The sequence below is a fragment of the Myiozetetes cayanensis genome, unplaced genomic scaffold (assembly GCF_022539395.1).
Source record: "Myiozetetes cayanensis isolate MyiCay16 unplaced genomic scaffold, myiCay2020 scf9, whole genome shotgun sequence".
Classification (NCBI taxonomy): domain Eukaryota; kingdom Metazoa; phylum Chordata; class Aves; order Passeriformes; family Tyrannidae; genus Myiozetetes; species Myiozetetes cayanensis.
The window spans coordinates 11,771,711-11,787,131 of NW_026088185.1; the positions used below are offsets into that span (position 1 = coordinate 11,771,711).

At 41.2% G+C, this 15,421-nt stretch overlaps 1 protein-coding gene across 4 annotated transcripts in view; it reads left to right on the forward strand.

The window, feature by feature from the left end:
• PLEKHM3 (pleckstrin homology domain containing M3) overlaps positions 1 to 15,049 on the forward strand; it is an 88,502-nt gene extending 73,453 nt beyond the window's left edge. For 2 of the 4 annotated variants that reach the window (XM_050340625.1, XM_050340626.1), the window contains one exon: positions 8,501 to 15,048. In XM_050340625.1, the coding sequence (XP_050196582.1) occupies positions 8,501 to 8,678 (178 nt within the window). In that variant the 3' untranslated portion in view covers positions 8,679 to 15,048. Of the gene's footprint in view, positions 1 to 8,500 lie in introns of all 4 variants that reach the window. The other 2 variants (XM_050340627.1, XM_050340628.1) reach the window with 2 other exon arrangements.
• Positions 15,050 to 15,421: the final 372 nt, after the last annotated feature.

Sequence of the window (15,421 nt, forward strand, 5' to 3'; positions counted from 1 at the left end):
TTTTATCTAGTACATGGCTGGTTTATAACTTAAAACAATTTTAAACAAGTTTTAAATCTTAAAGAATACTAAGAAAATTATTTTTGAAATGAGAATAAAAGCTCATTAAAAAGCATTTTCTGTCTCATTGGATAATTAAGCAATTATAGTTCTGATTAAGATTATTATGTGTCACCCAGTTAATAAAGTTTTGGTCTTTTCTGAGTGTTGTCATCCTAGTGACTACTTACACAGGCAGTTTGTTGTGTTTTGCTGGTAAAGCTACTTGCTTGGTTAAGAACAGTTTAGTCCATTCCTTGCCTTTTATGTGCTGACTGTCGATATACGTGAACCATGGAGAGTTGCTCTTTTGTGTTCATACTCATTTATCAAGGCTAAACTGTTTTCACTTCGCTAAGTTAATTTGTTCTGCAGATCAGTTAAGACGTGTAGACCTTTTAAGATACAAACCAGAAGACCCAAGTTTAAAATAGACGTGCCACAGAACAGGCCTGACTGTATCAACCAGCTTGGATGCCTCTATAATCTTTGGCCACCATCCTGATAAGACCTATGAATGTACTTAACTTTGCACATAGTGACAAGTCTTACTAAAGGCTATGAGGTTGTGCATGCCCAAGTCTTTGCAAGGTTACAGCTCACTGTGTTATGGAGGCTTTGTCACTGGACAGAAGCAACTTTGAGCAATTGAGAGAACATTAAAGATAGATATTAGGTAGAGAGACTGAAATAGAGCATTTCCAGGAAGTACCTTGGCACAGGCCAAAGGCATCACTCAAAGTACATAATTTTCCCTCTTGCTTTGATTAGTTTGTCTTATGCTAGGAAGCCTTTCCCCAGGTCCAGTTCACCTGAGTTGTGCTAGTGGTTTTAGTACCTAATTTTTTAGCTTATTGGATGTTGATAGTTGGTTCAAAGCACTCTGAAGTGATCTGCTCAGCACTGTCTTTAAAGAAACATAGGCACCTAAGCAGATGTTCTCTTGATAATTTAATTTCAGCTGAATATGCCAAAACTGGTCAAAATTTTCTGGCCCACATAATCTTATTTTTGTTTGTGCAGGGTAGCACAGTAATGTTATCTGTAATATGTAAAAAGAAAGTGATGAAATATACTGGCTTTTTCATCAAACCTTGTGTTTTGCAACTGAATTAGCTTTAGAGGTTAGTTTTTCCTGCCTCGTGTCAGAGTGTTTTTAAGTAGAACGTTCAGTCTAAAGGCCGATACTTATTTCAAGTACAAAGGTCTCTGCAGGGCTGCCTTGTGCTCTTCTCCCCTGACTGGACATGGCAACCATCTTGTTGACAGTTTCTATTTTGCAGCTTCCCTGCTGTGCCTTCTTCCTCACTCTAGATATTTCCATCTTGCCAGTCAAGACCTTTTAATTCTTCCTCCTCCTTTCTCATGCAAATTCTCCTTTTAAGATAGACTTCTCCATCTCCCAAATACAGTTCCTTGTAGACCAGGTGACAGCTTTTCAATTGCTTTTTAGCTCATGAAAGCAAACACTGTCAGTTCTTAAGTGCTCAGAAATTCTGTGATTATCTTGGGAAAGTGATGTTTATGTATTTATTTATTTAAATGTTAAATTTCTTTTTTCCATCTTGGGTCCAGGTAGACATGTCTTCAGTATTAATGCAGAGTTATGAAGTCTGGTTGTCTTTGCCTTTCTCTTTTTTTGAAAGCAAAATCTTGGCTTAGTCACAGGATTTTTAGACTTGAGACTGACAGAAAAATGCAAAAGAATAGAATCATGCAAAGAAATTATAATAGTTGAGGACTGTATGTTAATGTTACTGTTAATAGTATTGTGGTCCTAAGCCCCCACTTTATGAATGTGAATTCATTAATAACAGGAGAGATACAGGGGCAAAGTCCAGTTCTTGATGTGGCAGCTAGCAGAGGCAGAGAATATATGCCTGAGTAATGTAAACATGTGAATCTCTGTGGCTTTTCAGCCTCTCCAGTGGTTTACAGGTAATGGATCTATCATATGTAGGGCTTTTCCCCTTTCCAGAGTAAGTTAGCTTCCCTGACTGAAGTGTAATTGCATGAGTTTCAGATTGAGAGTTTTAATACTGATTTTTATGTCCCTTTACTGATCTCTTGGGAACTGCTCTTTGCAGGCCACATTACTTGGCTTGGGATCTCTGAGCTTAAACAACTTACAAAGCACAGTGGTGAAGTCAACAGTCAGTCCTTAGTTCTCCTGCTTGGATAAAAATATGGAAGTGTACATAGATAAGTATGGCATAAATTGCAGAAGCCACAGCTGGGGAAAAGCTGTGGACACACTTCCCTCCTTGATCAGGAGTGATGCAGCTCTGCGAAGACGGGTCTGGGAGCTGCAGTTCCCGTTGTTCCTGCTTGACCCTGCTGCCATGCTGCAGTGCAGAACCTCAGCCCGTGTACACAACTATCATGGGAGGATAGCACGTGGTTAAATCAAGCTGTTCTTGTTCAGCCCTGGCCTGCAGCAAAATGAAGGCCTGCTCTGTGGTTTCTCTGGAGGTACCAATGCAGAAGTTGACACTGAAGGTCTGCTCCACTGGTGCAGCACTGGTGGTTTTCCCTCCCCTCCAGTGAGCTACCCACTTTTCTCCTCATTTGCGAGTCTTTAATATATCTCTGTCCACTTTGCACATCTGCTGGATGCAATTGACCTTGGCAGTGGGTGCTGGCATGACAGGATGAGGGGCAAGAGTCAGCACAGACGGGTGAGCCAAGATAGGGGCTTATTTACTCATCCTCCCTGCTGCCTGGAGTGCTTCTCCAGCACCTCCGTCTATCCTGTGCTCCGTAAAAGGGAGCAGACCCTGGTCCAGAAGTTTTCCATGCAGGGACACTGGGTAGTGTGTCGTTCAGCCACTCTGAGGTGGCATTTATTAAAGCAGCAGTGCTGGTGGTGTTAATAGATGTCATGTCAGGCTGTGTTTAGGCTGGTCCCTGCAGCTGTTCTAGAGTGCAAGCCATGGCTGCTGTATCTGGGGAGCCCCATCAGTGCCAGCTGGTGGTCACTGCCGTCTGTAACCAGCTCACCCCTCTGCGGTGCTTCTCCCAGCACATGAGCTGTGCCAGTGCTTGGCAATTACAGCTCTTTCCATTGTTTCTGTGTCCTCGGGGGCCAGCCCAGGAGCCAGCCCTGCCATTATAAATGAGGAGTGTTTTGAGGCTCTGCTGGCTTATCAAGGGTAACCCCTACGGATGAACAGGTGTATGGAAAGGAAAACTATGGTTGTGCTTTGAATCACTGCTGGTTCCTTGAACACTGAATTGATAATTTAGAGTGAATTTCCGATACGTAATAATTTGAGGGACTGGGTAGTGGGCTCTTTTTTGTTTCATCTTCAGAGGCAAAGTTTTCAAAAGCAAGTCTGAAGTATTAACAGTTCTTAAGTATAGTGTACAAAAAAACACCCCACAACTGTGTCTGGTAAAGACCATGTGTCATACAAGGCGTTATCTTAACAAGCTCCTTATAGGGACAAATCAATGTCATATTAGTGCCAACTTGCTTCCATTCATTTACTACGTGGGCGTCCCTCCCTAGGCAGGCTCCTTGCATTGGTTCCTAGGCAACTGGAATAATATTGCTGCACGTGTGTGTCAGGCATTGATTGCCTTTGGGGCTTTTTTTGTGTTGTAAGTGAACACAGGCTAGTCCATTTTCCTTTTCTTTGTGTTCTGCTAAAGTCTCTGAGAGTTTTGAAGGGCACGTCTGTGATATTCACAGCTGAGCAATTCAGAAATACTTGCAGACAGGCACATGTGCATAGTGTGGGGTGGTGATCATGCTGGAATCCCTAGGCAAGGCTTACTTCAACTACTGTGGTTTGCTCTTTTTGGGGTTTTTTAATAGCCAAGTTCCAGGTATTTCAGTATTTTGGATGCTTGATGAATGTTTAGCATCCTCTAAGGAAAACATAATGAACAACCCCATTTTATGTTGCTTTTACTCTGCATGGAGGGAAAGAAAAAACTGAAGAGTTCTAGTCAGTGAAGGGATTTGATTACTGAAATTAATTTCAAGGGCTTACTCGCTTGACCAAATGTGTGCAAAGTCTGGCACAGAGCAAGTGTTTTTTTTAAATGAAAAAATGCAATTTAATATATAAAATTACAAGAGAAAGGGTGGTGGGTGAATATGGCGCTGCAGTGAGACAGGGGAGCTCTTTGCCCTTCTCAGCTCTGCTAAGAGCTCCTGCCTGACCTTGAGCAAGCCAGTTCACCTCTCGCTTCCCATTTGTGAGGCAGGAATGGTGCTGTATTTGCCCTTCACTGTTTGTTCATTTCAGGAATGAGCAGCATAACTAGGAGCTGCTTTGATTCCCTAATTGCTGTTTGGAAGCCAGACAGGTACAGCCCATGTGCACGGCACCAAAGGTGTCCTAATAAACCTGGTAGCTTCATCCAAACACAGTCACAATGGTCAGTCTGTCAACAGGTAAGGTTCTTAGGAGACAAAAAGCCTGTCTTTCAGATGACATCCTGGGCCACCTGTTGATCATCCCTGCTTTGTTATGTCTGTTTAAGGTGAAAGGTCTTTGAAGCTTCTTTGTGTTGCACCCCCCTCTTTGGGCACCTCATCCTGCCCATGGGCACTTTCATGGTGCTGCAGTACAGAGGAGAAATATGAGTATAATCGATTGGTTGTGCAGCATCTAGAATTACTTGAGCCATAATCCCGTGAAACATATGTGGAAAGCGTGAAAAGAACATGCCAGAATTCAATTTACAAAATATTGTTATGTATATATTTCAAATGCCCAGACTTGATGGGAGATACTAACATCAGTACTTCCTCAGCATACAAGGAATGATTATATGCTTTTAATGTAGAAAGGCTTTTCTTTTGTAACTAGTAATGATAATAATAAGAGCATTATAATGCCTGTCTGGCTGTGGAAAGCTTTGCCCTTTCTCTTATGCTTTCCAGTGTAATAGAAATTATTTAGAGGATTGAATAATTCTCTGCATTTTTTTTACTCTGGTGTTCAAACAAGTAGAACATCCTTAAAACATAAGTCTCAACAGAAATTGAGTTAGGTCAGGAAAGAGGAAAAAAAGAGAGAAAACACCAAAATAGAGAGGAATCTATTTCAGCTGCCTTCTTGGAAGACTCAAAGTCTGTATGAAAACAACGTGCAATGTTCACTAATTCTTCAAATACTGTTTGAAAAATAGCAAGGTGCTGTTAATGTGCAGTATCACAATATCATTCATTAAAGAAGGAAACATGAAAGGCCTGAATGGCTACGGGCTCATAAGCTTATTATCAGGGGTGTATAGAATTCTCACAAAAGATGTAGGGACTGTTTGGCCTCTAGACAAAGAAGAAGTCAGGAGTCAGAAATAATACCTGAACTGTGAATTACCTATGACAACAACAAGGGTTAAGGGAAAGATAAGTAAGTGTAGTGAACTATTAAGTGAGCCTTTTATAGGCTACAAAATATATTTAGTTTCTCCAGAGAAAATAAAGTAATTTTGGAATACTGAGGCTTGAAAACAGCAGTAAAAAACCCCTGTGAATCTCAATGTGCAGATAAAGAAGAAATCTTTTTGTAATATTCTAAGAAGGAATATAAAGTTGATGGGGGTTTTGGTATCACTGGAGAATTTCATCCAGTGAGATTAGAAATGGTCAACCAGTTGACGTTCCAGGGCAATTAAGACCAATTGTATTTGATATGACGAAAAGCAAAGCTGTAGATGGCTTGGGGTAGTATAGCTCCATCACTTGAAAGGGAGCAGCTTGCCATTTGCACATGGGCAGAGCAAGATCAGCATTGCCCCCCTGCCCTGGTGACTCATTTCCTTTGGCAGGGAGGGGGGGGGGATACGAGCGTGTGGTCCAGGTATGCTCTCTACATGTCCCTATGGAGAGCGTGGGACAGCTTTGTTTTCCAACTCAGAGCACCTTTCTTCCAGGCTGCTACTTTGTTGCCATCTGCACACCTTGGTTGGGGCTGGGAGTACATCAGCCTTCAGCAGAGAAAGTAGAAAATAAGTTTTCAGAGCAGCAGTCAGGGTTGGGGGCACCAGAATGGAGTGACGATGGAGTGGCTGCCAATACTGTGGATCCAGGGCTGGCTGTTTGTGCTGCCTCTGCTGAGTGCCTGGCCATGGGGGTCCTGGTCAGAGCCTCAGCTATTGCACCAGCTCTGATAAATAACAGTTCATAAATTTTTTTCTCTCTTTTGATTCTGAGGGATGTGAAAGAAGTTTATTAATTTTTCTACTGAGCTCATTTCTGAAAAACGAATTCATATTAAACCCTATCAGTCTTTGTTTGCTCTGCTGATGGCCTTTGACTTGAGAGAGCAGGTGCGCTGGCTCCTCTCTCATCCTGCTCCATCCATTTCAGCAGCAATTTCTGATAGGTTTTGTCACTTCCATGTGTGCTGTGGAGAAATATTGGGCTAGCATGGGGAGTGGCAATGCAAGAGCACAAAATTACGCTCCTCATCAATCATTACCCTCTAGCAACTTCCAGGGAATTGTAAATTGCTGACTAACAAGGGAGAATTAGCTTGATAAAATCACCATTAGTGTCAGGTCAGAGTAGTGTAAAGTTTTAAAGACATTGCTGTCCCCTGTCTCTTCCTCATCCATTAGTGTGTCTGTTCCTGTAGATCCCAAACCAGCAAAGCATGCAAGCACGTGCTTTGTTTGAGGCAGATCAGTAATCTCAAGGAAATCACTGAGATATGAGTCCTAAGCATGTGTTTATGTGCTTCAATGGATCAAGGCCATAACACAAACTCTCTGAGCACAAAAATTGTAAATATCTCTGTATAAGCTAGTTTCTTGATTCAAAACCAAATTTAGACTCCGTAGCTGTACTTAGAAATATGACAGTCAAGTTTTACTGCATGAGAGCAGAGAGCATGGAAGCAAATAGATGTACTACATTATCCTTAGCCTCTTTCACTTTGCTTTTTTTTGCTTGTTATTTGAGTTTTATCAGTTTATGCTAGATAGAAATGTACCTCTCTAAATCTCTGCACAGCCTTCTCAAAGCTCTGCAGTTACTAAAATTTAGGCCGTGTTTGGACTTGTGCATAAAACTTCAAGTGCAGCCAGATCAGGAACAGTTTTAAAAAGTTCCAGGTGAGATGCAGGCACAGCCAATACAGGTTGTGTTAGCTCACAGACTTACCTCAGTATTGCCAGACCCCATGCCAAGTACTGCAGTTTGCCTTGTGCCTTCTCAGTATTTGGGGTTTGTTTCTTCATGTTTTCAATTTTTATTCACGTTTTCAATTTTTCTTCACAGTCTTGAAGACAAGAACCCTTATTTCTGTGCGAAATAAGTTCAAAGCAAGCAAACAAAAAACCCTACTAAAGTTATAACAATGGACACTTGGATTCTCGTACACTAATTTGACTACAATAGCTGCAAGAAGGAAAAGTGCAAGGCATTTCAAGGTGTCCCACAGAATCACTAGGGTGACCAGCACCCCTCATTTGTATTTCAGGATTTGCTCTAAAGTTGGATGTTTTGTTGCTTTCATTACTTGATTATCCAACTGGAATCTAAGACTTTTTACCTCTGACGCTGTCATCCTTTTGGTTTTTTCTTTGACTACAAAGCTGCAGTGACTTAACTCATTACTGCAGATAGTTACTTGCATTGAAAGGCTGAGAATGTCCAACTCTTTAGTTGTACCCATTCATGATCACAAGATGTTTCATTGCTCCACAGCCACCTGGAACCGGGGCTTGGTCTGCTGTGACATTATGTCCACTGCCTCACAGTGCCCCAAAAGTAATCCAGTCATCTTGTTTGAGCACCTGATTTGTTTGAAGTCTCAGTGTCACATTTGAGAACAGAATAACACAGCTTTGAACGCCAGAAGCTATTTTTTGTGTTGATCTAGTCCAGTCCTCAACAGGACACAAAACAGGCAATATCACCTAACTCTGTTTCAAATTTTACTTTGTTAAATGACAACTTCTCCTGCTGTTGAAGTGGACTGTTTTTTACTCTTTCCAGGACAGCTGACCACTGGAACTTCAATGAGGAAAATGTCATATTGTTGCAAATCTGTTGCAAATCACAGAATCTGTTTCTGCAAATGCTGAAATATATCTTGTTGGAAAACAATATTGTAACTCTTCATTTACAAACCAAAGCAACAAGCTTGTCTTTGATAAAACAAAGTTGATATCTCTTCTGTGATACACCTGAATGCTAGTTACTAAGAAGAAAAGTATTAATCCTTCTAAAAATTTCTATCTGTGAAGCAGAAGTGCTGGAACAGATTCTCAGCAACTGCAAATGGATTCAAGTCAATTTATTTTAGTGCTCCTGAGTAGCTTTACACCAGCAGAAGTGTGGGCATACAAAGTGCCTTTTACAAAGCCACTCTTTCGAAACTCTTTGAGCTACCAGAATGGTTTCAAGGAATGTCTACTGCCTATAGTCCTCATGAAGCCCACTGCATGCTATGTAATAATTTTGTGATTCAATTTTGACACTAATTTGTGTTTGCAGGTGTGAAAGCTGTGGTGCTGTCTTCCATTCTGAGTGCAAAGTGAAGGCTGTACCGTGCCCCAGGTGTGTGCGCAAAGAGTTGCAGAAGAAGCAGAAATCCTTCTGGAGACAACTGAATATGGACGAGAACTTTGAAGAGTCTTGCAACATGTTTGAATTGTCATACCAGAACACATGAGTTCCTTAAGGCTGGGGCCAACCTGAAGAGAATCCCTTTCCCAGCTGCCAGCTCAAGCAAATTCTCAGCTTAGCCAGGCAGAAGTTTTTTTGAAAAGTATTATCTGACCTTCTTCATCTGTGAATAACAGCTGCCAAATTGGCTATAAAGCCTTGTTGGCTTTGAAATACCAATGGCTAAACTGCATTGAAGTCCAACCACTAGCTCTCATACAAAATGTGGTTTACCTAAAATGCTTCAGGTCTAGGTAATTAAGCACCTGACTTTCTTTTCCACCTCTGGAGAAGACTTTTTCTCAAGGCAGAAAATATTTGCTGCTATGACCACGTTATTTTTTATGTTTTTCATTTAGAATTGCTGAATCATCAACTTATTTATTTATGTGTATTATTTATTTATTAGTAGCCTTGGCAGAGGGTCTGATGGGGTGTTTCACAGAACCCAGTAGAGCAGGAATTATTTTAATTCCACTGTCTCCTTGTGATACAGACATGTGGTTCCATTTCCTCATGTTTTCCAAAAACTATTTTGAAGGGCCAGTGCATTTACATTTTAAAGGATCTACTTGCCAAGGAAAGAAAAGGATTTCCCACCAAACTTATTGGAGGTGCTTACAAATGTAAGACTCAGAATTCCTTAATTTATGTTAATGTATTCATAACCACCCCAGTGAACTATTCCATATGGAGATAAGCAGGGAACTTCCTACTCTTTTTATTCAGGCTGGGTATATTGGTTCAGCTCAGTCACTGAAGTCCATGGAGTTTTATGCTTATTATTCTTGATCTGTGGAAGGCCATGTCCTCATCTCCAGTGACATGATGTTGGCTCTGACCTCCTTCTAGTTTCACACTTTAAAGCATTTAAAGTGCTCGCATTGGTTTTCTTTTTATTTCATGAAGTTTATTTTAAATGTTTTTCTAACCTGAACCTGATAAACTGATAGCCAGGAAAGCCATCTTACCCGTTTTAGTTAGAAAATAACCTCCAAATTGTGAAGCACTGCTTTGCTGCTTTCATATGCAACTTGTGTCCTGCATTCTCTTTGAGCTTCAAGGCATTTTATACTTCTGTAATGACTTCAGTGGTGGAGAGCGAAGTTCCTCGAGGTGTGATTCTGCTCCACACACCTGGAACACAGGAAGTATTAACCACAGCGAGTCCTATTGCGAAAGGGAAGTACCTGATGGATTTAACTGGGGAGATGTGTGTCATCGCTGGCAGTATGTTTAATTCATTGTGAGTTCACCTCCAGTGAGCAGTTAGAGATTGTCTTCCCTCCAGTCCACGTTCTTAACTCTTTTTTCCACACCCTGCAGTGAAGTGTGTATTATATACATATGAAAGCAGTCATATATAGATATATATATACACACACACTCACATCTATGTACAGAAAGCAAATACAGTTTCAGGGGAAAAAAGCCAGTTGCATGTATTTTTTTCTCTCCTCTCACACAGGTTTGTGAAAGTGTGGAATACTGATCTTTGCTTCCTATATAATCTTCTGACTGTTGTATTCAAGACAGAAAGCAGTCTTGATCATCGAAGCATCTCACTAATTGCTGAGGTATTTTAAATAAAAGAACAGGGTACATCATGCTTATGTTAAAAAGTAAAATGCTACAGTGAGTTGCCTTGTACTGGAGTATAAATGGTTACCTTTTCCAGCCTCCAGTCACAGAAAAAGTAGCTGAATCTGAGCTTTTTCAAGTTTGAGTGCAACTACTATATATATAGAAGCATGTTTATATCTTGTATACATTAGACAACCAGTGCCTTTCTTTTCCAGAAGTCCTTCTCTCTGTGGGATTCTTTGGAAGGAAGTGAGGGGTTTTCTGTGTTCTTGGCAAAGTACTGTAGGGATCCCCATGTTTAATAAACCTAGTGAATCATGCACCTTTGTCACTAAAATTAATACTTCCCCTACACAGCGGTGTCTTGTCTGGGCTCACTGTTCCTCATGTGAAGTGACTTGCTTTTGGCTATCACCTTTAAAGGTATAATGTTCCTTGCAAATCCATTCCCACAAGACGAATTCCTGGCGTGTTCAGAAATGCAAACACTGGGGAAGTATTGTGGAATTAGTCATGCAAACAGGAACTGCACTGGTACTGGCTGAATAAACAGTACGCTCCCATGTTTTTTAGCATGTGTCACTACAACTAGTCCTGTGGCAAAGCCAGTAGCTCTGAAACTGTCAGAATCTGGCAGGTACTATTTTGAATTATCTGTGGACATAATGTGAGGTGGTTAAAGAAAAAATGATAGTGTTTTTCATATCATCGTGCTCTGGTATTTAAGATACCTTACGTTGTTCATGTCCAGCTCAGTTTGGAGAAGGCTCTTTGTGCACACTGTCAAAAACCATATGGAGTCAAGGAATCAAGGTTCAGACATTACAAACTATTAGTTACTTTGACAGATGTCCTGATCTCCAAAGTACCAGTTGTGTGTGTGGTTAGACATTGGAATTGAATTCTGTTATAACAACATAGACAGCACTGGAGTTGCTCTGGGTTTGTACAGGTATTACAGAACAGTTTCTTTGCTAATAGAGAGTTAACAGAGAATTAAAAAAAAAGTATGATGTTGGCAAAACTGCTAGAATTAGTCATGGATCTGAAACCACTGCCATTACTAATGACAAAGAGCAAAAGCATGTTGTTACAATATGCTGTCAGTGCCCAAAGCACTATGTAAAAGGATACTGTACAATACAGACCAAATTAATTCCTTTAAAATCCAATGTTGTTGTAAACCAGCTAGTTCCTAAAATACACATTCATTTCTACTTTGGAAAAATAATAGGCTTCATGGTAGCTATAGGAGCAGACCATAATGTGGAAGATACTGTCCTCTCAGGGATGCCCAGCTCCTATCCAAAAAATATTACTCCATATGAATGGGCAAGACAAAATCTTTTGTCACTGCTTTTTGTAAGCATAATGGAAGGCTTGATCCTGCCCTCAGAAGGTGCCGACGCAGTAGGAAGAAGCCCTATTAATTTTTCAGGACTGCAAGGCAAAAGAATAAATTGAAATTACTGCTCACATTATTAACTCTCAAAAGACCTGGCACTAAAAGGGACGTTTTCTTACCAGAGCCACCTGCAAGCAGGAGACTCAGCCTGGGGTGGTTTGGGTTTCAGACAATGCTGTACCTGTGCATGGTTGTCTGTGCTGTACTAACAATGCTGTGTGCTGGTCCCCACTGCTACTCTACACGTGGCTCTGCTCTCCAGACTTATGGATGAGCATCAGCTGGAAAAGTTCCTGGGGTTTTTTGCAGGTTGCACTTCTCTCTTGCCTCCCCACACACAGGTGAAATTATGTATTGGTACTTCTAGTATTGTCCTACCCATGCATGAAATAAATTTGAACAATGCCATTTCATTGTGAGTCAAGAATAAAATATGCCGTGTTTCTCCTTCAAAGAGAAGATGCTTTCATAGCTGACTGAGGAGGAATTGATCTGTAATCCAGTTACTGCTTTTGCTTTGTACAAAACTTGTAATCAGTGTAGAAATAGGATGCTTCTCTGCAGTGGACTATAGCTTCACACTCTACAGGTACTTATATTTGTTAGTCTGAGATTATTTTAATCTAGGACACTGTAGAGATCCTTATTCAAGTTTCTTTTCCTCTTTACCCTGACCATCTGCCTTTCCTTTAATGGGAAGAAGGGTATGCAAACTGCAGCTTTTTTACATTATCAAGCTATAAAAGAGAAACTTGTATTTCTTGTGTAGAAAATATTCTCTTGCCTTTTTTTTTTTTTCTTAGGTTGTGGAAAATGATCGGTTTGTGATGTGACAAAATATCCTGGCTGGCACATACCAATATGGGCTCACTGCTGGGATGATAGGAATTGGTAGTTGTGAGGGAAGGTACTTTTTGGTGAGAAACTCAAGTTTTTCACAGTACTCCACAAGCTCTAATGGCCCTGTTAGGAGCAAATCATCAGGGTACTTGTAGAGCTCCTCTTGTCAAGGCTTCTCTTATAATCAGGATGGTGTGTGTATTATAAGGGATTGATGATAATGTCTTCAAAGATTTTTTTAAGAAAAGCAGAGGATGTCTGTTTACAATGAAATGGGGAAGCTGCACAGTTGAATTTTGCTTTTTCCCTGTAGCAGCCGAGTTTCCCAGGCTTCCCAAGGTCACTGCCTGGATTGGAGCTTACTGTTGATCTGTATAGAAGAAATGAAATAATCACAATAATCTTTTCACTTTTTTTTTCCTGCTGCTCAGCTGCAAACCAGTCTCTCCTCTCTTTCTCTCACTGTCTCTGTCCCTGTCTCTACTCCCAGTGCTGAGTCTACAGCCAGACTTGGAGCTTCATAGCTCCTCGTGTTGTTTTTCAAGCAGTTGAGTCCAGTCATTCTCTCCTTCGTAATTTGCCTTTCAATTTTCCCCTTCCCAGTAGGAGTGCCTTACAGTACTGTATATTAGCCTCTATCTTCCTGGTTTGGATTTCCTGATTGCATCTGCTGTTCAATTAACTTGTAGGCTTAAACTGAAACTCTCCCATGGCTGTGCCTGCTTTTTTGCAGGAGCGTCTGAGTAATTCAGTTTGGTTGTTGTGCCCTCATGAAGTGAGCTCTACAGGCTGCATACACCAGCTCTGAAGACACCAAGCTGCATGAGAACTCCTCACTTTTGCTCATTTTTGGTGCCTTAAATTTTCAAAAGTGAATAATTTTGTTAGAAATGCTCTGCCATGATGCAGTGTGTTTGCATTGGAGCTTGAAACCCTTGCTCGTGACAGTTTCCACCTTGCTAGGAATGGTAACCATAAAATTTTTTTACTATCTATGCTTTGAGAGGGCAGTATGAGAGAGGATAGCATGGAGATGGTGTTGGTTTTTATTATCTATATTTTTGAAACTACCTGTGCTTCTCAGCCAGAAATGCAGTTGTGCTTTTGCGAGACCTTCAGAAGAGGTGCATATATAATAGTGGCAAGTATTGGGAATTAAAACAGGGTCAGGTCACATGCAGTTCCTCCTGGAACCACTGGCCAGTCCACACCACGTGGTAAGGGACTCCCGTACGGCACTCCCTACTCACATGCACAGCTGGATCTGGTGCTGTGGGAGTGAAGGCATTTCCTCAAAGCTCAATTTTAATGCAGCCTGGTTCTCTGAAGGCTAACCAGTGAGGGTTTGCTCAGCCTTACCTTAGAGAGAGGGTTAACCTGTTTAAATTTTAGCATTATTTGCTAAAGTATGTGACATGTTTCAGCCTGGGGCACAGGTCCATACTGACTGTGATCTTAGAAGTCCACATTTGATGCCAATAGCCCGAATCCCGTTTGACAGCGGCAGTGCTGTTGCTGCATTTTAGCAGTACAGTGAGGAGACAGCCTGGATGATAATGTGCAAAGTCTTTCTTTACTTGAAAACCGTGGTGTGCCCATGCTGGCCTGATTCATATCTTAAAATGCCAGTTAAGATGGTCATTAATCCAAATTGCAAAGGTGCCACATGTGGTCAGCATCAGAGGTATCCAGGCCTGGAGAGCTATCAGCTATCTAGGACCAAAGTGTAGTAGACTTTGTCTATGTGCACAAGTGTCAGTGGCTCAATTATTTATTTATTCCTGTCTAATCCACGTGTTAAACCAATGTAAATCCTTGAATACACAGTATTGTTTTGATGAAAAAAGGATTTGGTTTAGTTTTGCTCAAGCACTTGTCTACCAAGTCGATTTTGCTTAAACTGAAGTGTACTTTCAGGCTGATTTTTAATGGCATCAGTACCTGTGATACAACTTAGCTTATACCAGTCCCTGCTATACTTGAGCTAAGCAAAAGGAAGTCACGAGCAAAATGTGTGTTTGACGGGTACTAAGTGATAAAGGCAGCTCCCAAATCAACTTTAGTGCAGTCGAGGCAGTTAAAAGCCAGGGAAAGCCAGGCATGAGCAGCAGAGCGCAGTGGCTGATGTGGTCCCTGGCAGTGTGGGCTTTCCTTCCTGCCAGAGCACCAGCTCACCTGCAGCATTTGCAGTGAGTTTTATCATTGCTGGCAGTGCACCCTGAGTTTTTTGAAAACCATTATGTGTGTGTGCTACTCTGTTAACTTATTTGCAACATCGCTCTGTGTGTTCCGTTGTTCTTGTGTTTGCATTGTTGTTTTTTTACTTTTGACAAGGATTTTTTTAAATTATCTGCAACTTCTAGGCAATAGTCTTAATTCATTATTGATGTGTGGAAATGTTATAATATAAATTCACCGAGTTGAATTGCTTGTAGACACTTGAGCAGGGTTTATTTGGGTTCACTTGTGACAGCATCAGAGCACCAGTCCCTCGTGTATAAAGGCAACTCTCAATAAACACTAAAAAAAAGTTACTCGTCCTTTTTAATTTGCCTTCTGGTGGGCACTGTACCAGGGGTAGAGCAAGCTTTGAAAGAGTGATAGTTTTCTTAAAAAGGCTAATCTGCTGGTGAAAGTCTTCCAAATCTAAGAAAATTATGATGCTCACTGTTCCTGCATCTGAGCCAGGTCTCTGGAACTACTGTCGATGTCTGTATTGGGCTCTGTGGGTTTGGATTCCCAGTTAAATTTGTTAAGTGTTTTTGGAAAGCCACAAATTCCTGGGTTTTTAATGGTGCTGACCCCAACAAAAGCTCCCAGGGGAGCTTATTGGGAGCTGTAGCTTTCAGGCACCTTTGGATGCAGAGTTCCTGGGAGTCATGCAGGTGGCAGCTCCCCACCGCATGGCTGTCACATGGACC